The following is a 15,346-nucleotide window of genomic DNA, read 5'->3' as shown; positions in this document are numbered from 1 at the left end:
AATTTCTATTGTCATTTCAAGTTTAAATTTCGACGAAATATCGTTGTTTTGTTGTAATTCAAATAAGATTTGTATTCGTATATAATATTATTTTAATTTTAAAGCGAGTTATGAGTATTTTGGGGGGCAAAGTCCAACTTTGATAATATTGAATAGGCTTTAAACAAAATATAGGTAATGTTGTGGTGGGGGGAGGGGGGCTTTAGGGGCTATTTGCGCCTATGCACCCTGGGTAAATTATACGCGATACACATTTGCACGGTTTGTTTGATAATATTATAAATACCTAATTGATATATATTTATAATATTATATTATTCTTATATCTATATCTATATTCTATAGTTGATTAATCATGAGTAGGAATATAATTTGAAGCCGCTAGACTGCGTGACGCATGATTTGAGCTTGGCACTTATTTACTGAAAATGTCAGATGTGTACAGCACTACAGCTGCAGGCTGCAGTAAACACGTAGTACTCTGTAACAGTGTTCACACGTATTGTGTCCCATGAAAAATAATTATTTCGTCATGCGACGTCCAGTCTTATAATTAGGACAATATGTTGTTCGCGGGTATCGACTATCGGACGTAAAACGTTGTGTTTTGCGTCGCCTATCAATCGAAAAACGATAATGATAATAATTAAAAATGATACCGTTATTTCGAAGATAAAGAAAATATAACACTGTAAACCGTCGGTAAGGGGAAAATAATAATAATACAATTAAAATATTACAAAAAATATTATAACATAGTACAAAAGAATATTATTATAATAATATATTATCGTGGCTGTTTAGAGCCGTGGCGGCAGCTCTCAAAAGTCGGAACCTCCTTGGCGGCGATAATATGTGAACGCCGCTTACAGTGTCCTTGCACCAGTCGCGCGCGCGGTTCTTTGTTGTCAGCAGCGGCATTCGCGCTCGGTATTATGGATGCGGCGAGGGGGCCCCCCGTCGACGACGACTCGGGATAACGCGGTCCGCAGTGCTGCCAACGTGGAACGGTTCGTGCGTCGACGCCACGGCGTCGGGGGTCGCGGTGTCTGGCCGTCCGATGGAGCGGGGGTGATGGGACCGTGGCGGTCGGGCCCGACCGACAATGATAGCCAAGCCCCCCAGCCCCGCCGCCGCCGCAGTCAGAGCAGGACCGCCATTTGCGTTTACCGAGATTAATAATCGTCCGTGTGTGATAGCGTCATTTCGTGTGTACACGGTTTATCGTGCGTATTGCCCGTCGGCCACCCGCCAACGATTGACACTCAGCGTTCCGAATCGTTTTCCGACGATTTTTTTTCGATAAAAAATACACCTTCCGGGACGACGAAGAGTTTTTATTATGTAGTGACGCGATCGGCCGGGCCAAATACGCGTGCTAGCAGCCAGCACAGTTAAAACCGACGACAAAGAAGTTCAGTCGTTCGTTTTCGGGCAGAAAACGATCCGCTCATCAGTTCCATCCGCACGCCGCTATAGACGCCGCGATGGACAGCAGCTCTAACGGCGAGACGAAGGAGCCGCCGCCGTCGTCTTCTCCAACTCCGCCGCCGCCGCCGCCAGCTCAGGCGACGTCGACGACAGCTGCAGCGTTGACGACAACAACGATGACGACGACGATGTCCATAACTAGCCTAACGACCACGATCACGACGACGATGACTACGACGAGCCCGACGGATATCTATCAGATGTGCCGTCTGTGCCTGAACACGCTGAAGGCGGACGAAGGCGAATCGGTGTTCAACAACCAGGTGCCCTCGCTGCCGGAGAAAATCTACCGTGTATTTGGGGTAAGGGGACGGGCACGCGCCCAAATCGTAATAATCCTTTTCAATATTATTTGTTTATGGCGGGCGGTCGTAATGTTAACAGGACGGGAAATATTGTTAACAGGCCGAGATAATACGGGAAAACACGAAAATGTGATAATGCGTTCGGCGGCTGCCGATAATGGCGTTGCGCGGTTTTATCATCGCCGCCGCCACTTATTGTTATTATTATTATTTCTCTCCCCTTTATCTCGTTCACTCCGTCTTTATCTATCCACATTTATTTATCTATCCGTCCGTGCGTACTTCGAGCGGCGTCTTTCGTTAACGCGTATCGTGCGTCTGCGGTGCGCGCGGCGGCCACCCCCCGAGACACCGCTCGCGTATGTCCGGACGATAATAATCGGCCACCGCGCCAAACCCGTCCGCCGTATCTCGGTCGGCCGCTCGTTTCGTAACGGGCGTGCGCGCGCGCGCTGACCGCCGCCGCCGCCCGCGGCCCGCCAACGTTATTGATAATGGCGACCGCTTCATGATAGGCCATTGTTTGGCAGCGCATAATCAAGCGCGCGCCTGCGCGTACGTATATGCGCGTGTGATTGCGTTGTCACCACCACCACCACCACCACCAGCTACCATACACGATAATTATCATTACCGCCGTCGTGTGGCCGTGGTTTCTGTTTTTGTTGTTATGTCATGAGAAATTTATAATAATAATATGATATCGTAATGATTGTGACAATATCACGGCGATGATAATAACGATTTCCGACGAAAACCCGGGAATATTAATTAATATTAAAATATTATATAATTAACAATATCATTAATATTCGTTTGCCCGTAGGTATTCTCTATTACTCTAGTGAGAAATCGTCATTATCATCGAACAATATTGTCGTAATGTCGTACCGTAATGATATTATAATATTATAATAATGTGTATTATATTGACATTTTGGCTCTCCGTGTCGTTTTTATCATTGGCACACACATGTTTTCGTACCACGTATGCGCCCGCGCGCGTGCGTGTGTGTTATTTTTATTTGATATATATTTTTATTTTCGTCCTTCCCTCGTCGCTTGTCCCCGCACATTTCTCCCCCCCCATGCCCCTCCATTCGGCGCAAACAGGTTTTATTTATAGCCGCCCCGGTATCAGCTCTTGTGCTTCTAAGTCGACGGCTGTGCCCCTGGTTTTTTTTTTACTATCACCGGCGCGGTCGCGTCGGTTCTTTCATCACTCCTCCGTCCATTCTTTGCTCGACCTTATTGTTCACCATCGTCGTCCTCTTCCTCGCGGCACCCGAGATTCTGGGTCCGATTTTCGAAAATATTAAAACTCCACCAGACAGTTGTAATGAGGGAGGAGACGCTTTGGGACCTGCCCACTCCCGCGCGTCACGGACGAAGATATACTCGGTTGCACGTCTTCTTAGTAGTTCTTGGTCCGTGCCGCAAATCGTCGCCGCCGCGGTCGAAAACGTAAATACATCGCACATCTGGCGAATGCGCGCGCGATCATAGGCGGCCGGTTTTTATTTTACGTCGTCGTCGTCGACGTTTCCAATAATATTGTATAATTCTATAATACCACCATTATACGATTGATCAGTAGGCAAACGATATTCTTTTATTTAGCCCTTTGTTTATTCAACACATTTCGAACAGTAGTTGTTTTTGAGATATTACGTAATATTATCGCTTACAGTGAAGTTATAATAATATATTATACAATAATAATATATTACTGGGTAAAATTTATCCGATAAATAATGACCATTATCAGTAATAGGTAAATAGTTATATAGATACTCTTCATTTACAATAAGAACTACGAACGGATTTCAGAACGGTTATATTATATGAATTGTTTAAAGTAACACCAAATAAGTTGCCTAATTAAAATATCTATATAATATTTTCTTAGATCAACAAATTGGCATGTATTATTGTCATGTACACGCGCTATTAATGTTGACACTAGGTATATTCGAAAACTACTATTATTTATTTATAATTTGTTTTCCTTACTTACTCTAATTAATAGTAAGTTTTTAATTTGTTATATAATACCTACTATTAAATATTTTTTCTAAATTAAACAAAATTCAAGATATATTAATTTTATAATTATATAATAGTTAATCTGATAATTATTAGAACACCTATTTATGTGTTATCTATTGTTTGTTTTTATTAACAAACAGTTTTACCTATCTTCATGGTTAAATTTTAACAATTCACTTAAGAATATATTTTATAATGTTGTTCTAAAATTTGTATTTTAATTAACAAATTATTTTTTGTTAATAAAAAAAGCTGTATCTACCTATCTAACGGTTAATATTAATGGATACTGGCTAACTAATTTAAAATCCAAAGTCTATGCTTTTAAGACTCAAAGGATGTATTAATATCTAATTGTAGATTACAAGTTATAACATAGTCTCATACCAAAAAAATACTAAAACAAATGTGTTTCAGGTACAAATTACCGATGCTAAAGATTTGCCAAATAAACTTTGCTCAAAATGTGTGCAAAATACTGAACAGTGTTACAGCCATAGAGAAACATACAAGCGTCAAGAACGTGTTTTGTATGACATGATTAAAAAGCCAGCAATTGTAAGAATATTTTTTAAATTTTAAAATGAATAGATTTATAAATGTAATTTATTCTAAATACAAATAGGAGGAAGCTAAGAATTCACCAAATTCTGAATATGTGTACAGTCCTGCGGATTCAAATCACTCTTCATCATCGGGTGTATCATCTGATCCCCGTTACATTAAGGCCAATAGTTCAGCTAATAACATGAATAATAGTTCTAATTCTCCACCTTATGAAACAAATGCATCTCTAGCTTCTCATGGTAAGTTTTTAAAAAAAATACACTTGAAATAGTGTGTATATTTAAATATACACAAGTATATAAGTTTATATCACATTTATTCATATATAGTTGAAGTTATTCAAGGGTGTGATGAAATGGCAGCAGAGGTGACAATAGCTCATGACTCAGAAGAAACCGTTTCAGGAGATGACACTATTTGTACTGACAACAATGCTGAATATGGAACATATAATGATGACGAAAATATTATTGTAGTTAAAACTGAACCAGACGACGATTATGATGAAGAATAGTAAGTATCATTTTGTACATTTTTAATATAAATTTATAATTATTTTTTATTATTGACAACCAAACTAATATATTATATTAATAGTTTCAATGGTTTGTATAGCACTAAAAATGACGATGGAAATGAAAATTATGAACAACAAGAAGGACCAAAAGTTATTGCTAGTGTACAATTCCCAATGGTAAATGGTACAATCGTTAATGGTACCCATAAAATTGGCCAAAAGCAATTTTCTTTAGTTAATTGCATTCCAACATCCTGGGTAAGGTTCATTAAATTTTATAAAATTCTAATATATCTATTATTTTGACGGTGTTTTATTGTTTTGATTAGGCTTCGAGTACGAGCAAAGACCGTCGTAAACAAAGTTGTCCAACTAGAGCATTGGAATTAAGCGGTTTCCGAACACAAGTTGCTGGTGATGATACTAATTCATCAGATGAAGGAAATGTTACAAATTGGACAACTAAAAAAATCCGTGCCAATTCCCCTGCTGTTATAGTGAAGCCTGCTTATGCATGGCCTAATTTACAAGGCAGTGGCCAAACCCTAATATTTCAAACAAAAGTTAGTACTCAAATTTACCATAGCTTTAGTACTTATTATAGTACAATATATTTTATTTTTATAGAATCCTGATGGTACAACTTCTGAATTACGTCCTCAAGTTATGCAAGTTGGTGAATGGGCCAACAATCAGGGTCAATCGAATGCTCCTACAGATCCATCAGATCGCATGGGTATGCTGTTATTTGCTGCTACTCATATTCAAGAATTATCCACTGAGAGTGATGATGGTCAGTCTCCTGGCACACCCAAGGGCGCTACTGTTGTACGTGGTAAATTAGTATCGTCAGAACAAAAGCGCAAGATATATCAGACACAAGCCACAATTAGGCGGTATTCAGATGGTCATCAAGTACAACAGCAAGTTAAAGACATAAATGCTTCACCAAATATACCCAGAAAACGTACTGTAAGTATAATGATAAGTGATGGTTTATATAATATTTATTTCTTTATATACTTATTATAATCAATGTTTTCATTCAGGCTAGGGAATCATCTGTTCAGAGAATGTGCAGTAATTGTGGGACTACATGTTCAACAATATGGCGACGATTAAATGAAGACCCAGTATGCAATGCCTGTGGATTATACTATAAACTACATGGAAAAATTAGACCACCCACCATGAGACGTGACACCATACATACTAGACAACGTAGAAAACGATCAGACAACGGTTAGCATTCTCGCCTATATTAATAAACTAGAAAAAATCAAATATATTTCCTTCTTTATTTAAAAACCTAATATATTTCTGTTTTTAAAAAAAATTTCGGACGTCTCCTTTCTGTCTTAAACTAACACCCTCTTCTAGTTACTTTTATTATTCACGTTGTGTAGTAAAACTATAGCTAAGTGCCAAATAATTGTATTTTTTTTTTTTTTTTTTTGGTACACTAATATATTTATGCAACCGCAGCACATTAAAAACTAAAATTAAGCGGTGGTCAGGACAATTATACAAGATTTTACGCTTGCTTCAGGTAAGAATGCCAATGCGGTAAAAGTTGATGACACTAAGTCAAATTTCTTGTTAATTATTATTTTATTATATTAAAAACAGCTTGTAATATGCTTAGATTTATTATATTTTTTTTTCAAATTAGTTTATTGTTTATATTTAAAAACTCACCATAATTACTAACTTATCACAAAAAGTTTCATAATAAACGCATTATTTTTGTTAGCATGAACATAATACTTTTGTAATTAATAATAACATGTTAAAATTGAATTGTGTAAAAATTGAATATGTTTAAAAATATTAAGTATTTATAATTTTTATAATATTAAGTATTTTTAAAGAAAATTAGTTGTCAAAAATTAGAAATATTGGGTATATTAAAAATGAGATTTAGTTTATTAAAAAAAAACTTATATCAACTTTATAGGATAATAGTATAACATTTAAAATGTTTTATATTATGCTTACATTTTTGATATATTGTTTATTATTTATTATAGTACATAATAATAATTTAAATATTTAATTAATTGATACAGGATAATAATTTTAATTACATTTTTCATTATAAAAATTAACTTACTCTTAATCTTTTTTTGTAACTAGTAAAATTTTAAACTTGACTAGATATGTGATTAAAGTATTAAATGTATGTTTAAAAAATCCTGTTCTTCATGATTATATTGAATTGGACCATATTGATACTTTTTAATTCATGTTCTGTGATAATTCAAATTTCATTCCAACTATAAGCATTTTCCGGTGGATAGTTATAAATGTTTGCTTTTTTCTTTCTAATATTAGCTAGTGGGTGGTGGTTGTTATTATGTTATTATCTGCTTAACTAAGTATTTAGTATCAGGATAAATTAACCTGTTAAGAATGTAGTATCTTAAATTATTTTTATTCTCATTTGTAATGCTTAATGGAAATGGGTTCAAATTTGTTAACCGTGTTCTGGCCTATGAAAAATATTATTACTATTATTATTATAATAAACATTTATTTTACTATTTAATAATGTAAGCCGAAGAAGTATTGGTTGTGAATTTCACATGCCTAATTACAGTTCACTGTGGAGTCGTCCGATTATGCATCAGAACGGTTAAAAATACTTAACAGTTTATTCTTGTGTAGGTATGGACATAAGCATGAATAAGAAAAAAATCAAAATTAAAAAAACAGAAGAAACTAAATTAGAAGAAGATTGCTATGAAGTAGAACAACCGCCATCGCCCAATTCAGCGGCTGTTCAAACTATAATTGAAGAACCTGTTCAAGATGAAACACCACTAAATCTTGTCAGCAAATAATGAGCGTGCGTAAAACGCAAGGTTCGTCATAATATTCCTCATTTTAATTTTTTTTTTTTTTTTGTCCTTATTTGTACGTGAAATATAGCTTAAGATATAATTTGAATTAAGTATCAATTCTGTATTCTTGTTCTTGCACACATTCGCATCAATAGATTTTAATATTGTGCTAAATCAAATTCAGTTTTTATCTGCTTTTATTTTTCAATCCAAACACCAAACCATAATTCATAATTTCTATTAAATTAGTCAGCATTCATTTCTTTTCCATTCCATTTTATTTATGGAGCAAAACAAATTTAATTAATGACCAACAAATCAAAAAAAAAACTTACTTAAAATAATATGTAGATTACTGTATTAATGATCTGTTCAGTTGACTATTTTTTTAAATTATTTTTGTCATTAATATTTTCTTCTAAGAAAATGTGCTCCTCATAAATACCTTTTTGTATATTAAGTATGTATCTCTGACACACCAACATGATGATAGTAGGAGCCCTCTAATCTTAAATTCCCATATTTGTGGTTCCCTTGCTAAGTCTACATAAAATGTCTACCTCCATTATGATGCACTATAACCTCCCTACAATTATTTTTTGAATGTAAATTTTACTTGAGTTGTATATACTATAATATTAATGTATACAAATTGAAAATTAATCTTACAAAATATATATTTATATATAATATATATTATATGTATATTGTATATATCTTATATATTATTAATATTTTTACAGATTTTTTTCTATTAAATTTGTATGTATAAAAACTGGTGTAACATTGTAAATAAAAATAATTATTTAGGCCATTTTCATTCAAAGGGTAATCTCGTGTAATACCTAGTAATAGTAATAACAAAATAGAAATATATTCTGATTTAAATTTAAATGAAAGTATTTAGATCTTTGAGCTTAAGTTTCTGTCAGTGCATTATTTGGTAAGCATTTAAATTACATACTTTTTTCTATTTTTAGAATTTAATGGTGGTTATAGAGCATATTATATAGCTTTAATCTATAGTGGGCACAAATTGATGTCCACTTGAAATTTTGCTTAAAAATATTTGTCTTCACTAATATGGTTTTAAAAACTATTATTTTACAATATTATTGTAGAACTAATATAGTATAGTATGATGGATAAGTTACGAAATTAAAATTAATTATAGAAGTTGATAAGACAACCAACAGAAAACATTAGTTTTCTCTTAATACATAATGGCGACTGAATTTAAATAATACATACTTTACATATTATGATTATGTATGTATGGTAGACACATGTATATACCTTTGTGATTAATGAAATATAACTTCTGTATTTCAATTAGTACTCACATTAATGATAATTAAAAAAATTATATTTATGTCGAAAAAAAAATAATTTTATAAAATGCATAGTTTAAAAATCGATGCATCCATCGATACACAAAAGTAACATGCATTTTTATACTGCACTATATTAATGAAAAGAAGAGTTTCTTAAAAACTTGTTAAAGTATATAATGTTTATTTATTTTTACGTGCGCTTTTACTAATAACAAATTATAGCAATAATGTCCTTTCCATTAGTTGTTGTATAAAGAATATTTTTTCAATTGGTATCGTGTTAAAATATATTTATTTCTTTGTTTTGTAAACATCTATCTGTACTTATATTAATTATCTTTTTTTTCAACATCTGTTTTAGATTGCATTTATATTATGTAGGACTCTTGTTGTCTATGTTATTTCCTGGTATTAAAATCATACACTATTATGTATACATACTTAAGTAATCTTTAAATTATTATTTTTTTTCACAATAATTTTATTACTTTAAACAAGTTAGTTATATGTTTATAATATAGCTTCTAATGACATTATAATTTTAGAGATATACCATTCAAAGAAAAATATTAAATGTAAAAATTAAGTAACAATAAACATTAAAAATATTATTTTATTAATTAAATGTATTTTTATTGTCATTCGATTAATATACCTATAGTTTCCTAATAATTAAAATGTAAACATTATAATATATTTATAGTAGTTAGCCATAAACTTTCAATTAACATACCTATATACATTTTATGTTTGAGGGTGCCTAATTTTATTTTTCATTTATGAATTAAAATAATATTGACTAACTAATTTTAACCGGTTTATTAATTTCTCAACAATACTAATATACAATACTGACCTTAAAATTATAGTTAATTATTAAACAAATTCATAAAAATAACAAAATGTATGAGTATAACATAACAATATTTTCTTAGAATTAAGAATATTGAAACTTTACAAATACTCTAAAAATTTTAAAGTTCAATAATATTGCTATAAGAAAATTAAATAGACTTAATTAAAATAATTTATCTAATGAAAATAAAAATATATTCTAACATTATAGGTCTTGTTTTTGTCTTTTTGCATTAAAGCCTGGAAAAAAATGCGTGCATTATTGTCAAAATTAATTGTGGTTATTGTGACTGATTAAAATTGTTTCAATTGTGATTTTCAATATTCATCAAAACTAATAGTACCTAATTACTAATTAGTATTAAATAATATAGATATGATTATATTATAATTTATCTCTGTATTTTATAACAAACATACAAAATTACAACCATTATATAATTATCATCGAGTAAGTATCTACAATAAAATTATTTATTTTTTTAATGCTTTAAAAATCAAAAATCTATATAATTATGTTGGAGCTAAATAGCTAATACAGTCGACTCGCAATATAACGAATTTCAAAGGACCCAGAAAGAACTTTTACAACAAGATTTATCAAAATTTAAATCAACACGCTTATATGCAAATTAATATTTTTATAGTTTTAAAAAAAGATGTCTCGTAAGGAAGACCTAATCTATATATTTATAAAAAATAATAAGAACTATGACTTTATGGTTAATTTATAGGACTTCTTCAAATATGAAAAACAAAAAAACCATCTTTAAAAAAAAAAAGTGTTTTTTGCAACCCTATAGGTAATGTTCTAGAGCAGCGTTTCTCAAACTGAAGTCCGTGAATTATTATGATGTTAGGTTAGGTTGTTTTTATTGAGGGGTCCACAATAATTTTTACTATACTCTACGCGCTACACTAAGGGGGGTCCGGCGGTGGAATAGTTTGAGAAACGTACTGGATCATATTATTGGATGATATAACAGCCAGAAAAACTTCATAGTAGCAAGCTATTTATTTATATATATATTTTTTAGAGCCGTTACCTACTCGTTATGCAATAAATTCGTAATGGTTCCAAAATTGTGAAAACTCATTACATCGAAGGGATTAAAATACGTTGATTTTTCAATGTTACGACAGTTCATTCGTTTTACATATCGTGAGTTGACATGGTATTGGCGATAGAAACGTTATCAATTTTTAGGCCAGCGGGGGTTGGATTTGTAACGGGCCTCTGGAGAAATATATAAGAATATAATATAAATGATACACAGCGTTCCCGTCACACCTTATTACTTTCTATCGCCAATAGCACGGACAGATCTTTATGGCCGTGGCCAATAAGCTAGTAATTTGCTATTATAATTTGACCAAATTAAAAATATTGGGAATTTTCTATTTTTCAATCGGCGTAGTGCCATAATAATGTTTATCGTTTTTTAATGAAAATTAAGTCCCATTGATACCTATACGTGATATTCATATTATGATTTTTCAAACAATATGTAAATTCCCTCCTTTTCACTTGTTGCGTCGTCGTAATAGATATTTCTTTCCGTTTGAGTACATCTCATGGAAAAGCTAATGTAGCGGTAACCAATAATAAAATTGTGATTGGGGCATTGGGCCGTATATTTTCGGGAAAAGTATCACAATGGCCTGATCCCTGCGACCCTGCATGATGCAACAATTTTGTCAAATCTCATTTAAGGTTCTACTACTTCCACTTCTAAGTTTTCTTATTAATGAGAGTGAGTGATCATTTATCCTGGTATTAACATATTTCATCAAATGGAGAAAATGCGCATATTATTTGTCACAGTGGAACAGTCAAGTATATTATGTAAATTCGTATATTATAATGTAATATTAATATCTACAATATAGGACTAGGAACAAGGCCTAAAACCGCGAGCTGTTATTTGTTATGTTATTTTTTAATTTTAATTGTACTATTCATAATATCGTGTACCTACTAATTTATTTAATTTCAAAGGCACATTAAATACAACGATTCCTGTAAGTGTGCCTCTAAACGTTATTTCGTATGCAATGGCATGTCGTGCGTAAATTAATTATTATCAATACAATTTAGTGCGGTGGTGTCAAAACCCTCCACTGGCTTTTTAATTTTTGGTCACGATTTTTCAACGACACAGTAAAACAAAACAGACAAGTAGGGGTAGGTACCGCTCTGCTGTAAGTACTGTAGCGCTACTGGTCCATTTCATAGCCCTGCGCATCATATGCCTGTTTTTTATTTACATTATTTAAATTCGTACTCGCCGGCGCTTAGGCCATACGCGCCATCGTGCCGCCGACGCTTATACGAACTTGAAAATAATATAAATAGAAAAACGCGCGTACGATACGTTGAAAGTGTCAGGTGTAAATACACCTTCAGTGAAATTCAGTAAATGCGTCCTTCAGTAGGTCACGAAATATGTGTTAAATTTAAATTCAATGATAAATCATTATTATTCATTGCCTACGAAAAACTATTTTGAACGGGCACGATCTGTCACCCTATATTAAGGGTACTCCTTACCTATATGAATTTACCTATATAGGGGGAGGGAGCTTAGGGACCTAATGAGCTATAGCAGAGGTGTTCTAACCCTTTCATTATCATAAAAAATTAAAACAAGACGTATAAAATATTGCAATACCTATGGGTGATGTGCAATAACAGTGCTTTATAGTATAAAAAATAAAACTTCAAATAGACGCTCGTAATGTGTTTCATTATCGTTTCCATAATCGCAATAATGTTTATAAATAATATTTATATTAACTATGCACGATCTACATGCGGCTATATTCATTTTGATTTCCGGTATTCTGACGAGGCTCCCTTCGCCAACTCTCGCGACGCCTCCCGGGGACCGTGACGCACAGTTTAGCCTTTCGTACACAACATATATTCTTAAAATGTAGGTAACTAAAAAAATGTACGGAATGGAGTCCAAACAAAATTCCAGTGGGCAATCGCCCTTTAGGCCTATCATTCTACACCCATTCTTATAGGGTGATTTTTTAAGCATGTTCACCCACATTTTCCCCATTCATTCAAATTCTGATTTTTAGCATTATATAGTATACCTACCTAAAGACTATATTTTCAAATTCCTGATTTTTATTTTTAATAGGTACTTAAGGGGTTTCCTGTGGCGACAATACAAACTTCTGTTTTTCCAATGAAATCCGCCCTTTTTTACTGTAATTTATTTAGCTGATGATTTTCTTGAAAATGTATCTTAATCCACATTTTTATGAGTAAGTTCTGAGTTATTAAAATAATTATATGATATATATGTACTAATGATAATAATTCTCAAAAAGATTTTACAAAAATATAAACTATAATATGTAATATTAGATGCAATACGTATAAAACTTGGATAGTTGGAATAGCTGTTGAATTTTTTTTACAAATTATTTACCTATCTATATTGATAGATCAATAGTGATTACTGATTAGTAATTACCAACATTTTCAAATAATTTAAGCTTCTAAATCTACTAGACCCATTACACCATAGAAATATTAACCGTGGTCCACTACCTAAGTTATATAACTCAAAAACTCTACTCTCTCGAATCTCAAGTATTCTAAAATATAGTCTTCAAGTATATTTAATAATTTCAAAAATCTGAATTTGAAGTATAAATTAAAGCTTTAATTAATAATTCAAATATATAAATAACCAATAGGGTAATCATGTTTTAAAAAAATCACCCTCTATATTATATTGTATTACTGGTAATAGTTATATGGTATAAACTATAAACTATAAATAGGAAATAGATTAAAATTAATGTAAATATTTTGAAAATGTCATTGTGTATTGTGTATTGTGTATAGTAAAATATAAAATACCTAAAAATTTCAAGTACCTACTACAGATATTTTTGAATTACAACAAAATAACTAAAATTGTTGTTCATTATTTAGGTATTTATTTTCGTCAAGTTTCATTGAATTACATATATCTATGAAAAATAGTGTGCCTTTATTTTTTCAGATTTTTGGGTTTCAGTAAAACTATAGGTACTTATGAGGAAACTTGTATTAAATTGTCAATTGAAGAATTTTTAGCTTTAAAATATTAATTTTAAAATTTTCACTTTGATTAATTTCCTCATAATTCTATTCTAAAATATAAAAATATATAAAAATATACGCAATAAATCTATTATAAAATTATACAATTTAAATATAAATATTCATAATATAGTTGTCATATTCCGGATAAGCAAAGGTAAAAGGTTTATATGGAAAATTTCCACTGGAAATCCAATATCTTATTATCTAAATATAATATTATTGTTATTATATTATTATAACAGTCAATAACAGTAAACAAAATGAAACCGTATAAACTCCAATAGTTATAATGAAGGAATAACGATACGAATATTATATTATTTAAAAATATGGATTAGAGGATCCAAAAATTATTTTACAACAAAATAAAATCTTTTTTGAAAATATTATGGGAGTAAAACTCAAGTTAATAGGTAATGAAGAGTAAATATGTAATCTGTTTTGTGAATAAAATATGAACAAACACAAAACGATTACAATTACAGCAGTAATAGGCCAGTATGCGATATAATAATATTATATCGCATACATAATAATATATTATATTATTATGTATATTATCCAACTGTGGATGGGTTCAACCGTTCAACGACATTAATACATTAAAGGTACCTTTATGAAATCAAAAAACCAGGATAGTCAATAATTTAATTTATAATCTGGCACCTCTATACATAGGTATAGGTATTAATATATTTTTACCTGAAAATATTCAGACGATATAAGGTTATATACTTATACCTATACCTATAGGTACGATAATAAGTCAATACAAACTGTGCCATAGTTATGATTTTGCTTTGGGAGAGAATTTTTTAGATACATGTCAGGTTGAATTAGTTTTTAAATTAGGTTGAATTAATTTTTGTCGAAAAAATTTAATTTTAAGACTAGGTACCTACCTATAAAATATAATAATATACCTACTTTAAAAGTTTCAAGTACCCACGTCCCACCAATATTATTTTGAAATTGCAACTAAATCACTAAAATTGTTATACTTCGTTTTAAAACCTTATTTCATCCAAATTTGAATTTAAATTATTCATATAAAAATAACTGTTGATGTATTTTTTAGATTTTTTGGTTACAGTATGAACTACTTATGAGATGCCTTATTCTAAACTTTCAATCCTAAGTCATACAAATTGAAAATTGTATACATTTTTAACCATAAAATAATTTGCATATTTTCGATATTTTGATGAATTTTGTCAACATTTAAGTTTTATATATTTATGAAAAAATTCGTGCCTATATATCTTTGATAATTT

At 31.4% G+C, this 15,346-nt stretch overlaps 1 protein-coding gene across 7 annotated transcripts; it reads left to right on the top strand.

Moving 5' to 3' along the window:
- The first annotated feature begins 1,140 nt into the window (after positions 1-1,140).
- On the top strand, positions 1,141-8,408 carry LOC100167435. 7 transcript variants are annotated; one of them, XR_510624.3, is made up of 10 exons: positions 1,142-1,793; positions 4,263-4,403; positions 4,471-4,651; positions 4,742-4,925; positions 5,010-5,187; positions 5,259-5,492; positions 5,557-5,901; positions 5,979-6,171; positions 6,415-6,478; positions 7,597-7,633. XR_510624.3 is itself a non-coding variant. In XM_008183899.3 (9 exons), the coding sequence occupies exons 1-9, from the start codon at positions 1,488-1,490 to the stop codon at positions 7,770-7,772; spliced, it is 1,932 nt and encodes a 643-aa protein (XP_008182121.1). In that variant the 5' UTR covers positions 1,141-1,487; the 3' UTR covers positions 7,773-7,889. The 7 variants fall into 7 exon arrangements, 6 of the variants coding, with proteins under 6 accessions (XP_008182121.1, XP_008182120.1, XP_001951486.1 ...); XM_008183899.3 differs by lacking the exon at positions 6,415-6,478 and having other exon boundaries at positions 1,141-1,793; positions 4,748-4,925; positions 7,597-7,889; XM_008183898.3 differs by lacking the exon at positions 6,415-6,478 and having other exon boundaries at positions 7,597-8,408.
- Positions 8,409-15,346: the final 6,938 nt, after the last annotated feature.

The sequence above is a fragment of the Acyrthosiphon pisum genome, chromosome A1, assembly GCF_005508785.2.
Source record: "Acyrthosiphon pisum isolate AL4f chromosome A1, pea_aphid_22Mar2018_4r6ur, whole genome shotgun sequence".
Lineage (NCBI taxonomy): Eukaryota > Metazoa > Arthropoda > Insecta > Hemiptera > Aphididae > Acyrthosiphon > Acyrthosiphon pisum.
This window is presented reverse-complemented; position numbering and strand designations above follow the sequence as displayed.

What these genes read in the sequence shown, in the direction of transcription:
- LOC100167435 (XM_008183898.3), top strand. Translation starts at nt 1,488, where the DNA reads ATGGACAGCAGCTCTAACGGCGAGACGAAGGAGCCGCCGCCGTCGTCT. An exon ending in TGATTAAAAAGCCAGCAATT is followed by an intron (nt 4,404 to 4,470) that starts GTAAGAATATTT and finishes AAATACAAATAG; the next exon opens with GAGGAAGCTAAGAATTCACC. An exon ending in ATATACCCAGAAAACGTACT is followed by an intron (nt 5,902 to 5,978) that starts GTAAGTATAATG and finishes GTTTTCATTCAG; the next exon opens with GCTAGGGAATCATCTGTTCA.